This window comes from Schistocerca gregaria, chromosome 5 (genome assembly GCF_023897955.1).
Source record: "Schistocerca gregaria isolate iqSchGreg1 chromosome 5, iqSchGreg1.2, whole genome shotgun sequence".
Classification (NCBI taxonomy): Eukaryota; Metazoa; Arthropoda; class Insecta; order Orthoptera; family Acrididae; genus Schistocerca; species Schistocerca gregaria.
In genome coordinates this window covers 199,642,717-199,659,016 of record NC_064924.1, presented here as the reverse complement: position 1 = coordinate 199,659,016, position 16,300 = coordinate 199,642,717, and the positions used below count along the sequence as shown (strand labels likewise).

Genomic DNA, 16,300 nt, shown 5'->3' with positions numbered 1-16,300 from the left:
TCTAATCTAATCATCATTACAATGTGCCAGACCATGCATCACTCCTTGTCTGCAGCTGTTTTGCTAAACATCACATTCCTGTTGTGCACCATCCACCATATTCCCCAACCTAGCCCCAGCAGACATTTTTCTGTTTCTTGAACTTAAAACCATGTTGAAAGGATGTCATTTCTAAACCATATAGGGAACCCAGGCCAATTTGACATAAGATCTGTATGCTATCCCAGAAAAGGTGTTCCAGGAAGCTTTCCATAAGTGGAAGAAACAATAAGAACCATATCTTCCCAGTAGAGTGGAGTATTTTGAAGGGAAAAGTGGTTAAAATGTACAATAAGCAATGAAGGTGTTACAGCAAAAGTGTGGTTTCCTTTTGAACATGCTTGTGTTGTCACCGAAAGTTCTGAAGAATTTTAATTACCTGAAAACAATTAAATCGAAAACGCTACAGCAGGCTTCAATCAGTATCAAAAGAAAAATTCAATTTAGAAGTTTATTGCATTACAAACTGACAGTCAGTTTGATTGTTACCCACTTTCAGGAGGCACTACTCATAACAATTGGCAGACACACACAAATATAAATAGACAGTACTGCAAGCTTGTAGTACTCCATATTCCTTTCCCTATCATGTCCATCTATAATACTAACTTCTATCCTTAAGAAGAAACTTCGGGTTCTGAAAGCTCCAAGCACTGCATTTTTATGTGTGTAGGGTATTGGGGGTTTCATCATCTGAGACCAAGTCATAATATGTCAAATTAGCACTCATCCTAAAAATGAGACACTTTAATACTGGGAGAGTTTCACCGTAAATAATACACATTTAATTAGTTACAAAAATCAACCAAACACTGCAATCATGTCAATAACTTACATAAATAATTTTAATTTCACAAATTACAAAACAATAAACATAATTCATTCACACTCCCTTATCATCATCCATACGAACTCCAGTCATTTTCTGTAATAGATTCATCAGTGTCTGAAATCTGTTCTGAATCTGGAAAGAAACAGAACATCACGTTGTATAATTCCAATATCAGAGATATGAAACAGTAATATTTGGACAGATTAACAATCAGAATGAAATGAGTTAAATACAGTACTAGTAGTCATAAACGTCATTAACAAAACAAATGGCAAAAGATGTATTTTTCTTCATTTGATTTAAGATGATTTGATTTAATTTGATTTAAGATGTGTGTTATCTCTCTGTGTACTTAACTGCCCTACCACTACCATTTATGACTACCTTATTTTGTTTGGGTCTCCGTGCAAAAGAGATCTATTCTGCTACAAGGGTGTATTCACCATTTTATAGACATTAGAATTTCTGTGTCTCTCTCTATCCATCATTTATTCCTTGTTCCACCTATGTTCTGTCAAGGTGTAAAGTTCAGAATCAAACATTTTGTTTGGAGCTTAAGTTCCCAAAGCATTTGTTCATTTTGTTTTTTTGTTTTTCCATGTTGTGCCCAAATAATGGGGGATTCTCACAACATGCTGTTGAGAAACGTTCTGCACAAATCACAACATGGCATACATAATAAATTTTCAGCAAGTAAAACTCTTAACAGAAACAGTGCTAACATAAATGGATATGTGAAGTTTGAGTGCAAGTTCAGAGATTGGAACTGAATCTGGTACATTCTATACTCCAGTTAGTTAAGTAAGATCACAATTGGGTTAATCAGTAGAAAAATGTATTTGACAACAAAATAAAAATGCAACTACAATTAATAATATGCCCACTCATCAACTGCCTCAATAATTGCTTGGTATCTCCAAGGCATGCTTGAAACCAAATTTTCCATGTATTCACATGGAAGAGATCTCCAAAGGCATCAAAATGGTGTTGATAGCCATTTCAAAGTTAATTTTGCTTGTACTAGATGCAATGTTAAGAATGGGTTTCCCAAAGAAAGGTTAATAATGATTTTTTTTTCCCCGCTTTGGAGTCACTTTACCGATTGAGCCATATTCTTCACAGTCACCCAAATTTCACATCACTTATAATAGCGTGTTACCCACATTTGCACAAATGATTTTGATTTCCCCATATATTTAGATATCGTGGCATGACCCCATTTTTGAACCTTTGGTGTGGCTACACATAAACATATCCTCAACATGTGACATGTAAGATGCACTCATGTCTCTTCAGGTGTATCTCTGTCAACAATTCAAAGTAAACTAATGTTGTATGGATATTGCAAGAAATATAAAGGTTCTCTGTACAGGAAGGTGAAAGAACTAAAGCAATGTCTTTTACCACCTGTGTGTAATGTCGAGTACACTCTTACTTAACAGACATCATCACAGACATCACTAGTGGGCTTTCGACTATCAATTTTTGTGAGCACGTGTGAACAATTCCAGCGTGTATTTTGTGTGTTTCTATTATTCATTCCCTTTGTAGTGTGTGTGTGTGTGTGTGTGTGTGTGTGTGTGTGTGTGTGTGTGTGTGTGTGCGCGCGCCATAGTATGCCATTTCAAAGCAGCAGCACATTGAAAATTTATCACAAACACATCACCCTTATCACTAATAGTCAGTTGAGAGGGGATGTAATGGATTTTGGTGCAAAAAATGATTTTTCACAAGTATTATTTTCTTTATCTACACAGTTTAATCCATGTTGTGTGTGAATTTTATCATAATAGCAGCTTTACAAATGCCTTTAACTTGTTAAACTGATTAACTCTGCACTGGCAGCCACTCCCACCTTTGGGAAACTGCTTGCTTCAGCAGAATTCTTGTCAATATGAAAGCTATTTTCTTTCGATATCTTTGGCTGACACCCATATCTCTGTCTGACATCTACACCTTTGCCTGAAAGCTTTCTTGCTTGTGATTTATTTACATTTTGACAGTAGTAACACACACATTAGTAGGTGGAAGGTTGAATTCGCAAACCTTTACACGGAAGTCAAGATTTTATGCCTAATGGGTGGTGGAAAACTGTGTTTAGGAAACGGAGGTTTCATGGAAATCAGTTTACAAACAAAAAAGAGGAAGCAGCTTGAAATGAAGAACATAAGCTCTCAGCTTCAGCATCGAATCTTGGGACAGGAGAATTGCACAGGTGCGTGAATAATGATGATATGGATTCCACTGGATTCAGACTTTTTGGTTTCGAGATTCTTTGCCAGGCTATAAATTTTTCATGTTCATGTGTTACCTGTAAAAATATGGAATGCATGATTGTTGTTGAAGAAAGAAGAGTAGGAATAGCTTGTAATTTTAAATTAACTTGTGATTCTTGTAGCTATGAATTATCATTTCCTCCTCCAAAAAACAACGGACACTGGTACCTATGAAAGCAATTTTAGGTTAGCATATTCTCTGAGATGTCTTTGACAGGGCAGGGAAGGAGGTAATTTATTGTTTGGTTTTCTGAACATACCTCCACCTTGTGCAAGGTTTGAAAAAATAAATAAAGAAACGTCTGATGCAGCATGTGGTACTGCCAAAGTTTCTATGAAGAAAGCAGTGGAGGAATTTGTGGAAATAAATAACAAAGAAATAGATACTGGGTAAATATTCATGACATGAATCTCCTTCAAATGTTACTGACCTGTATGTGCCTGTAGATGGAACCTGGATGAAAAAGGGTCACACATCTCTTTAAGGAGTTTCATCTGTTATTGGTATTGACTCAGGTGAAGTTTTAGATGTAGAAATTATGTCTAAATACTGCCACCAGTTTGCAACAAGGAACATGTCCAACAATGAAGACAGTGAGAAACTGTGGCAAGAAAAGTATGCAGCGATCTGAGGACCAGTATGTTGTTAGATATACTAAACACCCTGGTGATGGGGACTCCTCTTTGTTCAAAGCACTAACAGGTAAAAATCCTTACAATACAACAATAAAAAAGTTGGAATGTGTTGGCCACATCCAAAAGAGGCTTGGTGGTAGGCATCATCACTTGCTGAAAGAGAAGGAAGGTGAGGTACTTGAGGATGGAAAATCAGTAGGAGGAAAAGGCAGGCTTGCTCTGAAAGAAATTGATTCTCTTCAATTATTTTATGGGAGAGCTATCAGGAAAAACACACACAATTTAGAGGCAGTGAGGCGTGCTGTGTGGTCAATTTTTTTCCACAAATTATCTACTGACCAAACACCAAGGCACAATCTGTGTGCAAAAGATGACTGGTGTAAGTTCAACAACAGAAATGAGATGTATTCATATAAACATTAATTACCAGAACCTGTTATGAATGCAATTAAGCCCATATTCAGGTTTCTTGCAAACCTTGATTTATTGAGGAAGTTTCTTCATGGAAAGACACAAAATGCAAATGAAAGCCTCAATAATTTAATTTGGATTAGATGCTCAGAAGGACATTCTGGGGACTTGAAGTACTGAAAATCGGTGACTGTGATGCAGTTTTATGTTACAATAATGGAAATAATGGCAGAATTGAAGTGCTGAAGGTGTGTTTATAACAAAAGTATTTTACACCATCGATGAGAGCAGGGTCAAGAAAGCTAACAGATCAGTGTCTTACCTGCAAATACAGGCCCTGCAGATTCGAAGAGGAGAGAAGAAAAACCTGGACGATGAGGAGTAGCAGTATGGAAGATTTTAAAATTGAGGTAAGCTTATTACATGTAGAAGTATGAGAAGAAAATCTGTGAGTATCATTTTCGCTGTTTTACATTTTTTACGTTATTAGAAGCCATTTCTCAAAAAGTATATGTGCTAATGCTATGAAATTTTCAGGAACGGTTCGCATTGTGTTGCTGTCTCCCTAGAACTAAAAAATATGAGTTCCTGCAATTACATTCTGATTTTTAGATGATTGTATGTAGAAAAAAAGTTACTTTTCGATGCGCAAAATTAAAAATTCTGTTAACAATACAATCTGTACCATAAATTAATAACTGTCACTCAGTGGTCTTATAACTTTCTCAGGACACTACAGTAAAATTTTCAGATTAATTGCATGATTAGAATTCGAGTTAGCTTTTTATTAAAAAAAAAAGAAAAAGACAATAAAAAATTAAAAATTCAAATTTCTGGCAAAATATTAATCCTACATATTTTATTATATTTTTCCATTAAAACACAGCTCTCTTCCTCTACACATGCAAAATTTTAGATTTGTACATTAATAATTTTGGCTGTAATGATTTTTTAAATAAATGTTTACAATCCTGTCACATCCCTCCTTAATAAAGCATCAAAGAATAAGGGTTCAAGAGACATTTGGTAAATAAGACAAGAGACAAAATTCATAAATTAGTCTGTAGCGTAATGAATAATGTCGTGGCTTATACATTTACATGTGGTACATTTGCATACTGCTGCATACAAAAAAAAATTCCATCTTAGTATCATTAAATTCTGGGAATTTGTTATGAATGTAATGCAAGTACATACTGCAATATTCAATTTTATTTAACATTTCTGTCTGATTGGAGAACAAGGGTTGACATAAACATCTGACTGTCCACTGCCGAACATGTGTTGATTTCTGAGTGGGTGGTTCAGCAGGAACCTTAGGATAGCTTATAATGCTATGAGTGTAATGAGCAGCAATAAAATTCGTATTCTTCCTTGACACTAATAAATCGTTATTTATTTCTGAAAATGTGATGATTTCTGAGTGTATGGTTAGGCAGGAGCCATGGAGACAGCTTTAATTCCTGAGACTGAAAAGAGTAGCAATAAAATTCATATACTTCCTTCTCAGAAGTAATTGGCTCCTTTTTTCTGAATATGTGATAATTTCCAAGTATGTGGTTAGGCAGGAACCTAACAGGACAGCTTAAATTGCTGCAAGTGAAATGATGAGCAGTAACATTCATAGTCTTTCTAGTCACAAATATTTCACACATTGCATAACCACAAACACATTCCTCTAAAGAGCTCTCGCCACAACTGTGATTCTCCTGTCAATAGCACATCCATAAACATCAACTCGGCACTATAGCTATAGATAAATTGATAGCCTCATTTCTGGTCACCTTCACGGTGCCACTATGCCACGATTATGCCAGTTCCTGCAAAAAGTACTGTGAAATGGGCTTGATCCCTCAGCAGGATGAACAAGGAAAATTTAAAAGCAATACAGTAGAGGTCACTGTACCCACATCATCAGAGTATGCTGCACTGCCATTGGCAGTAACATACATCCCCACATACTATATTTCAACACCTATTACCGTACTTCAGTTTTCTGTTTTAGTTCACCATGTTCATCAATTTTTGCTTTTTTCTGCGTAAGCACAAAGGAAAAATGGCTCAAAAACGTGTGTTTTGAGGCATAATTTGTGGTCACAACATGTTGGAAAATAGCTAGATTACCTTGTATGCAGATAACAATACAATTTTTTGACCAGTTTTGGGGAAGTCTGTTAAAAATTTTCTGGAACATTTGCAATTTTGCGCCAATGGTGTGTTGCAGCGAAATGCGGTTGGCATCCCTGCACACACCTGTGTTTTTATGTATAACTGCCGTAAGTTTCATTGTTGTATGCCTGGTTATCGTTCAGTCTGCCACAAAGTTTGCGAAATTGAGATGGCAGGGTCATAGGAGTGATGCATCTGCATTAAATTTTGCATGAAACTCACAGAAACCTTTATAGAGAGACCCCAAATGACACAAGAAGCCTACAGTGACGAATGCTTAAGCTGCACTTGACATTATGAATGGTTTACATGGTTTAAAAATGGACAGAAGTTAAACATGAACCTGGTTCAGGACACCCTTCAATGTCAACTGATGACGCTCGTGTCAGGAGTGTCAATGAAACTGTGCATGCCAATTGAAGACTGACTGTCAGAGAGATTTCAGATGAATGTAACACTTCAGTTGGATCACGTCATGAAATTCTGACACAGCATGTTTCTGCCAAGTTTGCCCAATGGCTCATGAGTCAAGACCAGAAAGACCTATGTCTTGCAATCTCTGAGGATTTTGGATCGCGCGAATGAGATGTTCGTTCAGAGAATCAGAGCTGATTATTAGGTGTGGGTCTACGGTTATGATGTTGAGAGCAAGATTCAGTAATTACAATGAGTTAGGAAAGGTTCTCCAACACCAAAATAAACTCATGAGGTCAGGTCAAATGTCGAAGCCATACTGATACTTTTCTTTGACTTTGAAGGATTAGTTCATCATGATTTCGTCCATGGGGACAAATTGTTGATCGATGGTACTGTCTGCAACTGTTGCAATGCCTGCAAGAAAATGTGAGAAAAAAACGAACTGAAACATGGTGAGGTAATTCATGGCTCTTAATCACAAGAAAACAAATTCGTTCCAAATGGTGCATGACTATTGCAAAAAAAAAAAAAAAAAAAATCCCACTGTGCTGCCTCATCCTCTGTACTCCCCAGCCTGCAGACTTTTTTTTTTTATTTCCAAAGTGGTAAACCCCAATGAAAGGACAAAGATTTGCAAGAATAGATGAGAGAAAACATGCAGATGGAGCTTCATGCCACCCAGCAAAGAAGTGAATGAGGACTGTTTCTGGAAGTGGAAAGGGCATTGGGAGCAGTATATCAATTATGAAGGAGAGTATTTAGAAGGAGATCTTGCACAATAAGTGAAAGGTAAGCAAAGAAAACTTTTGTGGATGAAGTTCCATAATTTTCTGAACAGATTTCATACTTGCTGCTATACAGCACTTTCTTTAAGAACTGATGAAGTTCATTACCACAAATTATTATATAAACATTGTACTATACATTAATTTCCTTCAATTCTACAGATTTTATACAATGTATCGGAGCGGCTATAATCATACATGCAATTACATATGTTTTGCTTTTATTTTGGTGTTTTAAAATGTTCCTCGATTCTGGATCTTCCTGAATTTTGTGTTTTTTAAGTCTGGACCACACAGAAATTTCACTGTAACATGAAATGGATAGAATGCTACTCACCATATAGTGGAGATGTTGAGTCATAGATAAGCACAACAAATATACTGTTAACAAGTAAGCTTTTGGCCAAAAGGCCTTCTTCTGAATTATACAAACACACACACACACACACACACACACACACACACACACACACACACAAACCTGCTGCCTCTGTCTGCTGAGGGCTCTGCTGACAGAGATAGTAGTCACATGTGTGTGTTTTGTTTGTGTAAATGTGAACTGTGTGTGTGTGTGTGTGTGTGTGTGTGTGTGTGTGTGTTTGTTTAACTCAGAAAAAAAAGCCTTTTGACCGAAATGTTACATGTTGACAGTCTCTTTATTGCGCCTATCTGCAACTCAACATCTGTCTGCTGAGGGCTCTGCTGACAGAGATAGTAGTCACATGTGTTTGTTTTGTTTGTGTAAATGTGAACTGTGTGTGTGTGTGTGTGTGTGTGTGTGTGTGTGTGTGTGTGTGTGTGTGTGTGTGTTTGTTTAACTCAGAAAAAAAAGCCTTTTGACCGAAATGTTACATGTTGACAGTCTCTTTATTGCGCCTATCTGCAACTCAACATCTCTCTGCTATATGGTGATCAGTAGAGAACCAATTATATGCATTTGCATGTTGCACATGCCTTTACATTTTTGGCTCCTTTACACTGGTTGTTGCATAATTTAACTAAAAACTAGAGAGGACGCATATTTTTGCTCCATGTTCACCATATTTTAAAAATTTAGACAGGCAGTCTCTAGCTCGATCTAGTTTTGATGTCTCACAGATTGACTGAAGACCTAGAACTGTGCAATTGCTAATGGAGAGGCCACTGCCTAGCGAAATCATTACAGAACAGGAACAGGCAGACAGAGTCAATTGTCCTACGCCCATGCCCTGTGTTAATCCCCTCTGCTGTCATACCGTAAGCATCAGCAACAATTAAATTAAATTAGACAAGCTTTTAGTTGCACATTCATTGTTTCAATTTAGCTTTCTATTTACTTGTACACAGTTGAACATGTTTATGATGTGTCATGCGTAATTTGTTATGCAACATGCCACCCGAAAAAAGAAATGTAGTTTCATGGATAGTTGACCATCCTGGAAGATTTACATATGATGGAATTATTGTATACTGTCGAGTTTGCAAGAAAAACGTTTAGGGCAAAAAAAGTTTCAAACAGACCAGCATGTTAAGAGAAGTCTGCATATCCCAGCAATGCAGAAGAAACGACCACAACAATGACTTCTGACAACAGCAAGTTGCAGTAGCAGGGATTTGTCCAAAAGTAACCAAAAAAGTTGATTGACATAGATCTACACTCGTGTAAATGGAAAAAAAACACATTGACACCGGTGTGTCAGACCCACTATACTTGCTCCGGACACTGCGAGAGGGCTGTACAATCAATGATCACACGCACGGCACAGCGGACACACCAGGAACCGCGGTGTTGGCCGTCGAATGGAGCTAGCTGCGCAGCATTTGTGCACCGCCGCCGTCAGTGTCAGCCAGTTTGCCATGACATACGGAGCTCCATCGCAGTCTTTAACACTGAAAGCATGCCGCGACAGCGTGGACGTGAACCGTATGTGCAGTTGACGGACTTTGAGCAAGGGCATATAGTGGGCATGCGGGAGGCCGGGTGGACGTACCGCCGAATTGCTCAACACATGGGGTGTGAGGTCTCCACAGTACATCGATGTTGTCGCCAGTGGTCGGCGGAAGGTGCATGTGCCCGTCGACCTGGGACCGGACCGCAGCGACGCACGGATGCACGCCAAGACCGTAGGATTCTACGCAGTGCCGTAGGGGACCGCACCGCCACTTCCCAGCAAATTAGGGACACTGTTGCTCCTGGGGTATCGGCGAGGACCATTCGCAACCGTCTCCATGAAGCTGGGCTACGGTCCCGCACACCGTTAGGTCGTCTTCCGCTCACGCCCCAACATCGTGCAGCCCGCCTCCAGTGGTGTCGCGACAGGCGTGAATGGAGGGACGAATGGAAACGTGTCGTCTTCAGCGATGAGAGTCGCTTCTGCTTTGGTGCCAATGATGGTCGTATGCGTGTTTGGCGCCGTGCAGGTGAGCGCCACAGTCAGGACTGCATACGACCAAGCGCACAGGGCCAACACCCGGCATCATGGTGTGGGGAGCGATCTCCTACACTGGCCGTACACCTCTGGTGATCGTCGAGGGGACACTGAATAGTGCACGGTACATCCAAACCGTCATCGAACCCATCGTTCTACCATTCCTAGACCGGCAAGGGAACTTGCTGTTCCAACAGGACAATGCACGTCCGCATGTATCCCGTGAGACCCAACGTGCTCTAGAAGGCGTAAGTCAACAACCCTGGCCAGCAAGATCTCCGGATCTGTCCCCCATTGAGCATGTTTGGGACTGGATGAAGCGTCGTCTCACGCGGTCTGCACGTCCAGCACGAACGCTGGTCCAACTGAGGCGCCAGGTGGAAATGGCATGGCAAGCCGTTCCACAGGACTACATCCAGCATCTCTACGATCGTCTCCATGGGAGAATAGCAGCCTGCATTGCTGCGAAAGGGGGATATACACTGTACTAGTGCCGACATTGTGCATGCTCTGTTGCCTGTGTCTATGTGCCTGTGGTTCTGTCAGTGTGATCATGTGATGTATCTGACCCCAGGAATGTGTCAATAAAGTTTCCCCTTCCTGGGACAATGAATTCACGGTGTTCTTATTTCAATTTCCAGGAGTGTATGTGAAGCATTCATTGCAAGCAATATTCCTCTTCACAAACTTACAAACACTATCCTCAAAGGCTTCCTGTGCAAATATTTTGCTTAAATCAAAATATACTACATGAATCAACATTGCATAAAAATCACACACCAACAATTTACATAAACGTTCTGGAAGAAATAAGCAATGAGCTCAAGGACAGCATTATCTGGATTTCAGCTGACAAAACTAAAGACACTTGTGGCTGTTACATTGCAAATTTGTTGGTGCTTTAAAAGAAGGGCCTTCTTCTTCCTATTTAGTGGCCTGCAAAGAACTTAAAAAAGTAAATCATTCTACAGTCGTCAGATTTGTGAATGAGGGTATTAGAAAAATATTTATAGAATCTTCTGCAGATGAATGGGAGTTTGTGTTTATTTCAGATGCTCCTCCCTATACGATCAAAGCAGGAAAAGCCCTCCAAGTATTTTATCCTAATTTGATTCATGTGACGTACTTTGCTCATGGAGTACATGGCCTTGCTGAAGTAGTATGTTCCACATTTGTGAATGTAAATAAACTGACTTCATCCACAAAGAAAGTGCTTGCATCAAGACCTACAAAGAAAAACTACCAAATGTGCCTTTAACACCTGAACCAGTTGTAACTCATTGGGGTATGTGGGTCGAAGCTGTGTTTTTCTTTTTCTCCAATGAACATTTTGATGCCATTAGAGTGGTAATAAATGACATCAACAGTGCAGAGGCTTTGGCAGTTTGCCAATGCAAGGAAGCCCTTAATGACTCAGTTGTTAAAAAAGGCATTAGCACTCATTTTCCCCATATACCTGCAATTATTAAAAAGGTTGAAACTCAAGGTCTGGTAAGGAATAAAATTCTTCTAATGAACTCCTCATTGCTGGAGATATCCCAAGAAAACTCAAAGAAAAGTTTGAAAACATTTTAAACAATAACTGAGGCTTTGAACCCTTGTGTCAAATTGATAGTTTTATTAATGGGACGGGTGAGTTTTTACCAGAAACAGTAGGTGCCAACATAGCACCCAAATTCAAATACAGCCCAGCTACCTCAATTGATGTAGAATGGTCGTTTTCTGCTTATAAAAGTGTTTTGAGTGAAGGAAGACACAATCTTACTACTGAACATTTGGAACTGTACTTGGTCGTTTATGTTTACAACAGTAGAAAAATGTAAAATTGTAAATGATGCTTTGGTCCAATAATATTTATTAAAAGTTAATGCTGTTCAAAAAAATTCATGCTTGTATGTTGTTTTTTAAATAAAATATTACAGAGTTTTTGAACGTGTCTCTCTGCATGCGATATATCTTAAAGGTGGTCCTGTACATGTCGATTATTTCACTGCAACTCACTCATATCCCATCCGATTGTTACTGACAACAATAGCAAAGAAGGAGCAATTCTTGGAACATGGTATGCATCCCCATTTTGCAAATTTTTAGAAAATAATCCCAGAAAGGCCCCCTTCCTAACCTCTACCAGAAAGTATTCGGAAAATGATATCAGTGTTCTAAATGTACCAAGTTTTTTTGTGGCTGGCACTCTTCCTTGTAATTGATATGCACAGGTTCAACACTGAGATATTATTCCCCCAGTAACTACCATGTCTTTTTATTGTTTGATCTTGCATATTTCAACATTTTTTGTGCATTTTTATGCATATTTGTATGCGTATTTTAAGGTTTTTATGATGCATATAATCCAGTCTCTAGTGATCAGCAATTTACACTTTTAATAATACTGTCATTATTCTATTTTGCATTTTGCATTGTCTGACACTAATAACAGTTATGCAAAATATAAGAAACACTCAAAAAATTAAAAAGGAACACTGTACCTTAAATTTAAAGGCAACTGACTCCTCACCCTGTTCTCCACTGTAGAACTGCCTGAATTGGCATTTTAAAATCAGCCAACATGACTTAGTAATGTAGTTACTGCAGTAAGACTGAAAGCAAGTGTAAAATACAGCCATCATATATTATGCAACAAAATTAAAGGGTCGCTTTCTTGAAACACTGCCATAGTACTCCACTATGATGCCCAAGTTCCAAATTTAGCTCTAAGGTGCCTACAACCTACCTCTGCAATGTTGCAAAAGTGTGGTGCCCCTGCAATGTTGCAAAAGTGTGGTGCCCTGGAGGGTCAGAACTCAAAAGTTCATGTGGTGACATTTAAAGAGGGTCAATGATGTCACACTGGTGCCACATTTCACCAGAATTCCACCCAACACTACCACTGACGTGTTACACTGTGGGAACATTGTCACATCTCCCCTTACCCACATCTCACCCCTTTTCTTGACACCCAGGATTGAAATTATGTGCTTTCCTTATGGAATGGCCAAGAAAAACATTTTGGACTCACCACTGCCAAGAATCAACATGAAAAGGTCATAAAAGATATAAATGAAACTAATCCTTCTCGTGGGGCATTCACTTTCACACGTTTCACAGTAAAAAATTACCATTTTCAATGTGATGTGCAACAAGATGACATTCTTGACAATCTTTGACACTGTTGACACTCCCTGGCTGATTCAACAGTCCTCTAAGAACATGGCAGGGCTGCAATACCACTGAACATGATTCTCACCCTTTTGGAATACAGCGTGACCACAATTTTTTGCTCTGATATACAGGGTGGAACCAGTAAAGCAGAAAATGTTTACTCTTCATCCCTCTTCTTTTGCATCATGTGGGGGGGGGGGGGAGCTGCAGATGGGAGGAGGGGGGGGGGGGGAGAGAAGGGGGTGCGGATACACAATATTACCACACATATGAATAAAACGGCAGACCCTCTCTAAGACTCCCCCGCACTTCAGCAAAACCATCAGTGCCACCCATGCACCTTTGTTGGGCACTTAAATAATGTCTCTGTACAGGCCTACCTGTCTGCCAATTCCTGCTGCTGGTAGGATAGGCAGCTATTTTGACACCCTTCAGATTTCACATGGAGCCAGCAGCTACAAGTGGCAAAAGGGTGCCCTGTCATAAAAATATGTACTTTATTTTCTGACAGGGTTGAGTTACTGTAATATCTGAGTTCTTTTAATTGAAAATGTACAGTTTGTCCTTAATCATGTATTGTGCTATTTTTAACACAATTATCCATACTTTTCTTTAAACTGCACTCTAGAGGAAATCAAAATTTCTGTCGTTTTAAGCAGTTCTGTGGTGTTTACAAGGCCAATGTAATGAATATTCATGTTAATAGCCCAGTTCCTTTTATTTCTATTTTTGGTGAAAAACAGACAAACCATGACAGTGAGTTGTTTTCAGCTGTAGGATATGTCAAAATACAGTAGTGCACATACTCTATAGTCTGGTTGAATGTAGCCGTACAAACACAACTTGGTAGCACTTTTAAAATAAAGAAAAAAAAGAGTCCAATTCCCATTAGTTATGACACAGTACCTATACCATCATACAACATTATTCTACTAACTGGGCCACAATGACATAACATCTGAAAATTCTAAATTAGCATTCACACACAATACTGTTAGGGCTCTTTGGTAAAGCTGGCAGTTTCTAACATTGAAAGAAAGAAAAGATAGCAATAGCCTCCAAAGTTGCAATGTATATACTCACTCAAGATTTAATGAGCTGCTCTTTTATTTCATCTGTTAAAATGTCTACCACTGTGAAGCATCTCGACTGCAAAAGTCAATAAGTGGCTTCTGTCATCTTCAATACAGCATATACACATCATAATGACATCACACTTAAGTTTCTCAGTATGCACACAATGTCCTCCATTGCACTAGACTGAGGAAGGGGAGATGTTAGTGGATGCCAAAACAGCAATAGCAGGCGGACGCACAACACCGAGCTGATGTTGAATGATGAGCGCAGTGCTGCAATGAGTCAGACAGAAGGAAAGCAAATGCTTAAAACCCAAAAGGCATTAGGTTCCGTATGTTTTTCGGGGTTTTTTGGACAAAATGGAAGAATGCCCTGAGTTTTCCCAATTTTCCAGGGCACTGGGTATCGCATAGACTGATTCACAAGGAAGATTGGTGTATATAACTTATTACCACTTATACGAGCCAAGTCATCTGGCTGTAGATACTTAATACTATCCAGACAGGACAGGTCACTAGTACATAAACAAGAAATTTATTCTCTGAGTCTTACCTGTTCTACAGATCGCTGAGGCAGTTGTTGACGTATCATGTAAAGTATTCTTTCTGTAGTACATTCCTGCTGAAACATTTTCAGTATAACTTTATCTTCTTCTTTTGTCCATGTCATTTGTGTAGTGTCCTCTGATATTGAATCAGAAGAGCATACATGAGAGGCCAAGTCATCTCTAGTGTTTCTTTCAACTATTTCTTGGTGAGAATTTGAAACACTAACACTCTCCTCAGTGCTCTTTTCACACTCTTGTTTAAGTGGCTCAATAACGTTAGAATCTTTTGAGCTGGATTGTACCTCATTACTTCCTAAACATGGGGAAGTACCTTCATTTTGCTGATTATATTGTTCCATTTCAGCAACCAACTTGACAGGTGCAGGGTCAGTTACTTTGTTCATTATAGATGATGCACAAGAATCAGCACAGTTGAAACTATCTTCATTTCTGGATAATGTACTGTCAACACTGAGAGTATTATCATCAGGGCTGCAATGGACTGTTTCATCACTTTCAGTTATACTTTTTAATGTTACTGATGGCTGCTTTAGCAACTGCATGTCTAAGGACACATTACAGCTGCCCACCTCATTAAGAGAAACTTCTATAGAATTGTTATGCACAACTGATTCCACAGCAGACACATTGTCAATTAATCTACATTGTTTCTTGGCAGGTGGTTTATGTAGCTGACAATCTTGAATTTTCTCATTCTTTTCTTGGGTGCTTGATATACACGTGGAACAAGCATCATCTAAAGTTTGTTTATCAGATGGCGGTGGTGATTTAGTTCCTGACTCAAGCGACTTTTGTCGAACTCTATTTCTGGAGCTGCTTCTTGATCGTTTTACAGAACCTCTCTTGGACAAGGAGCTGTTACCAGTTTTATTTTCTCCACTTAGTTTTGGAACTTTGATGCACACTTTGAGGGTACCACTTCTGCTGCTTCTGGTAGCTTGAGAAAAGCGAAGATTGTTTCTGGTATTGCTAGTATCTGGACGAATACCTTCAAGAACTTTGTTGTTCCTGTTCACAGTTCGTGGTTTAATATTTTTTGGTTTAACTGCATCCTTGCCTGCCAAATTGCTAACATCTGACTGTGAGCAGCTGTTGTGCTGCATCACAGTTGGATTCAGTGTTGCTTTGGATGGTGATGTTTCCTTCAAAGCACCTGGTTCATTGTGTCCACTATCTTTCTTGCGTGTCTTCTTAATACACTGTTTAGGTGCCAGTCTCTCAATACATGCTGTCATGTCACAATCTGGAAAAATTACCTTTGCTGGTCGAAGAACCTTTCCTATTTGCATGAAGACTCTTCCATGAATGAACTGTAACAAAGAATGATCAATACAATAGGTAACCATTCTTAACATCAGATTGTTTTAGAGCTAAAACACAAGCAGGAATATATATGGAACGATATATAGACACTGAATGAACCTTAAACATAATATTAAGACTTATTTTAAAAATAAACAAAATATATTCCGCAAAAATCACTCAAATCTAAGCAGCAACATATATTTTTATAATGAGGAAGG

At 38.8% G+C, this 16,300-nt stretch overlaps 1 protein-coding gene across 4 annotated transcripts in view; it reads right to left on the bottom strand.

The window, feature by feature from the left end:
• Positions 1–746: 746 nt before the first annotated feature.
• The window catches only part of LOC126272502 (uncharacterized), a 139,118-nt gene continuing 123,564 nt past the window's right edge, over positions 747–16,300 (bottom strand). For 2 of the 4 annotated variants that reach the window (XM_049975393.1, XM_049975392.1), the window contains exons 8-10: positions 14,762–16,087; positions 12,460–12,570; positions 747–1,003 (exon numbers count right to left, since the gene is read on the bottom strand). In XM_049975393.1, the coding sequence (XP_049831350.1) occupies positions 923–1,003; positions 12,460–12,570; positions 14,762–16,087 (1,518 nt within the window). In that variant the 3' untranslated portion in view covers positions 747–922. The remainder of the gene's footprint in view (positions 1,004–12,459; positions 12,571–14,761; positions 16,088–16,300) is intronic. The other 2 variants (XM_049975395.1, XM_049975394.1) reach the window with 1 other exon arrangement.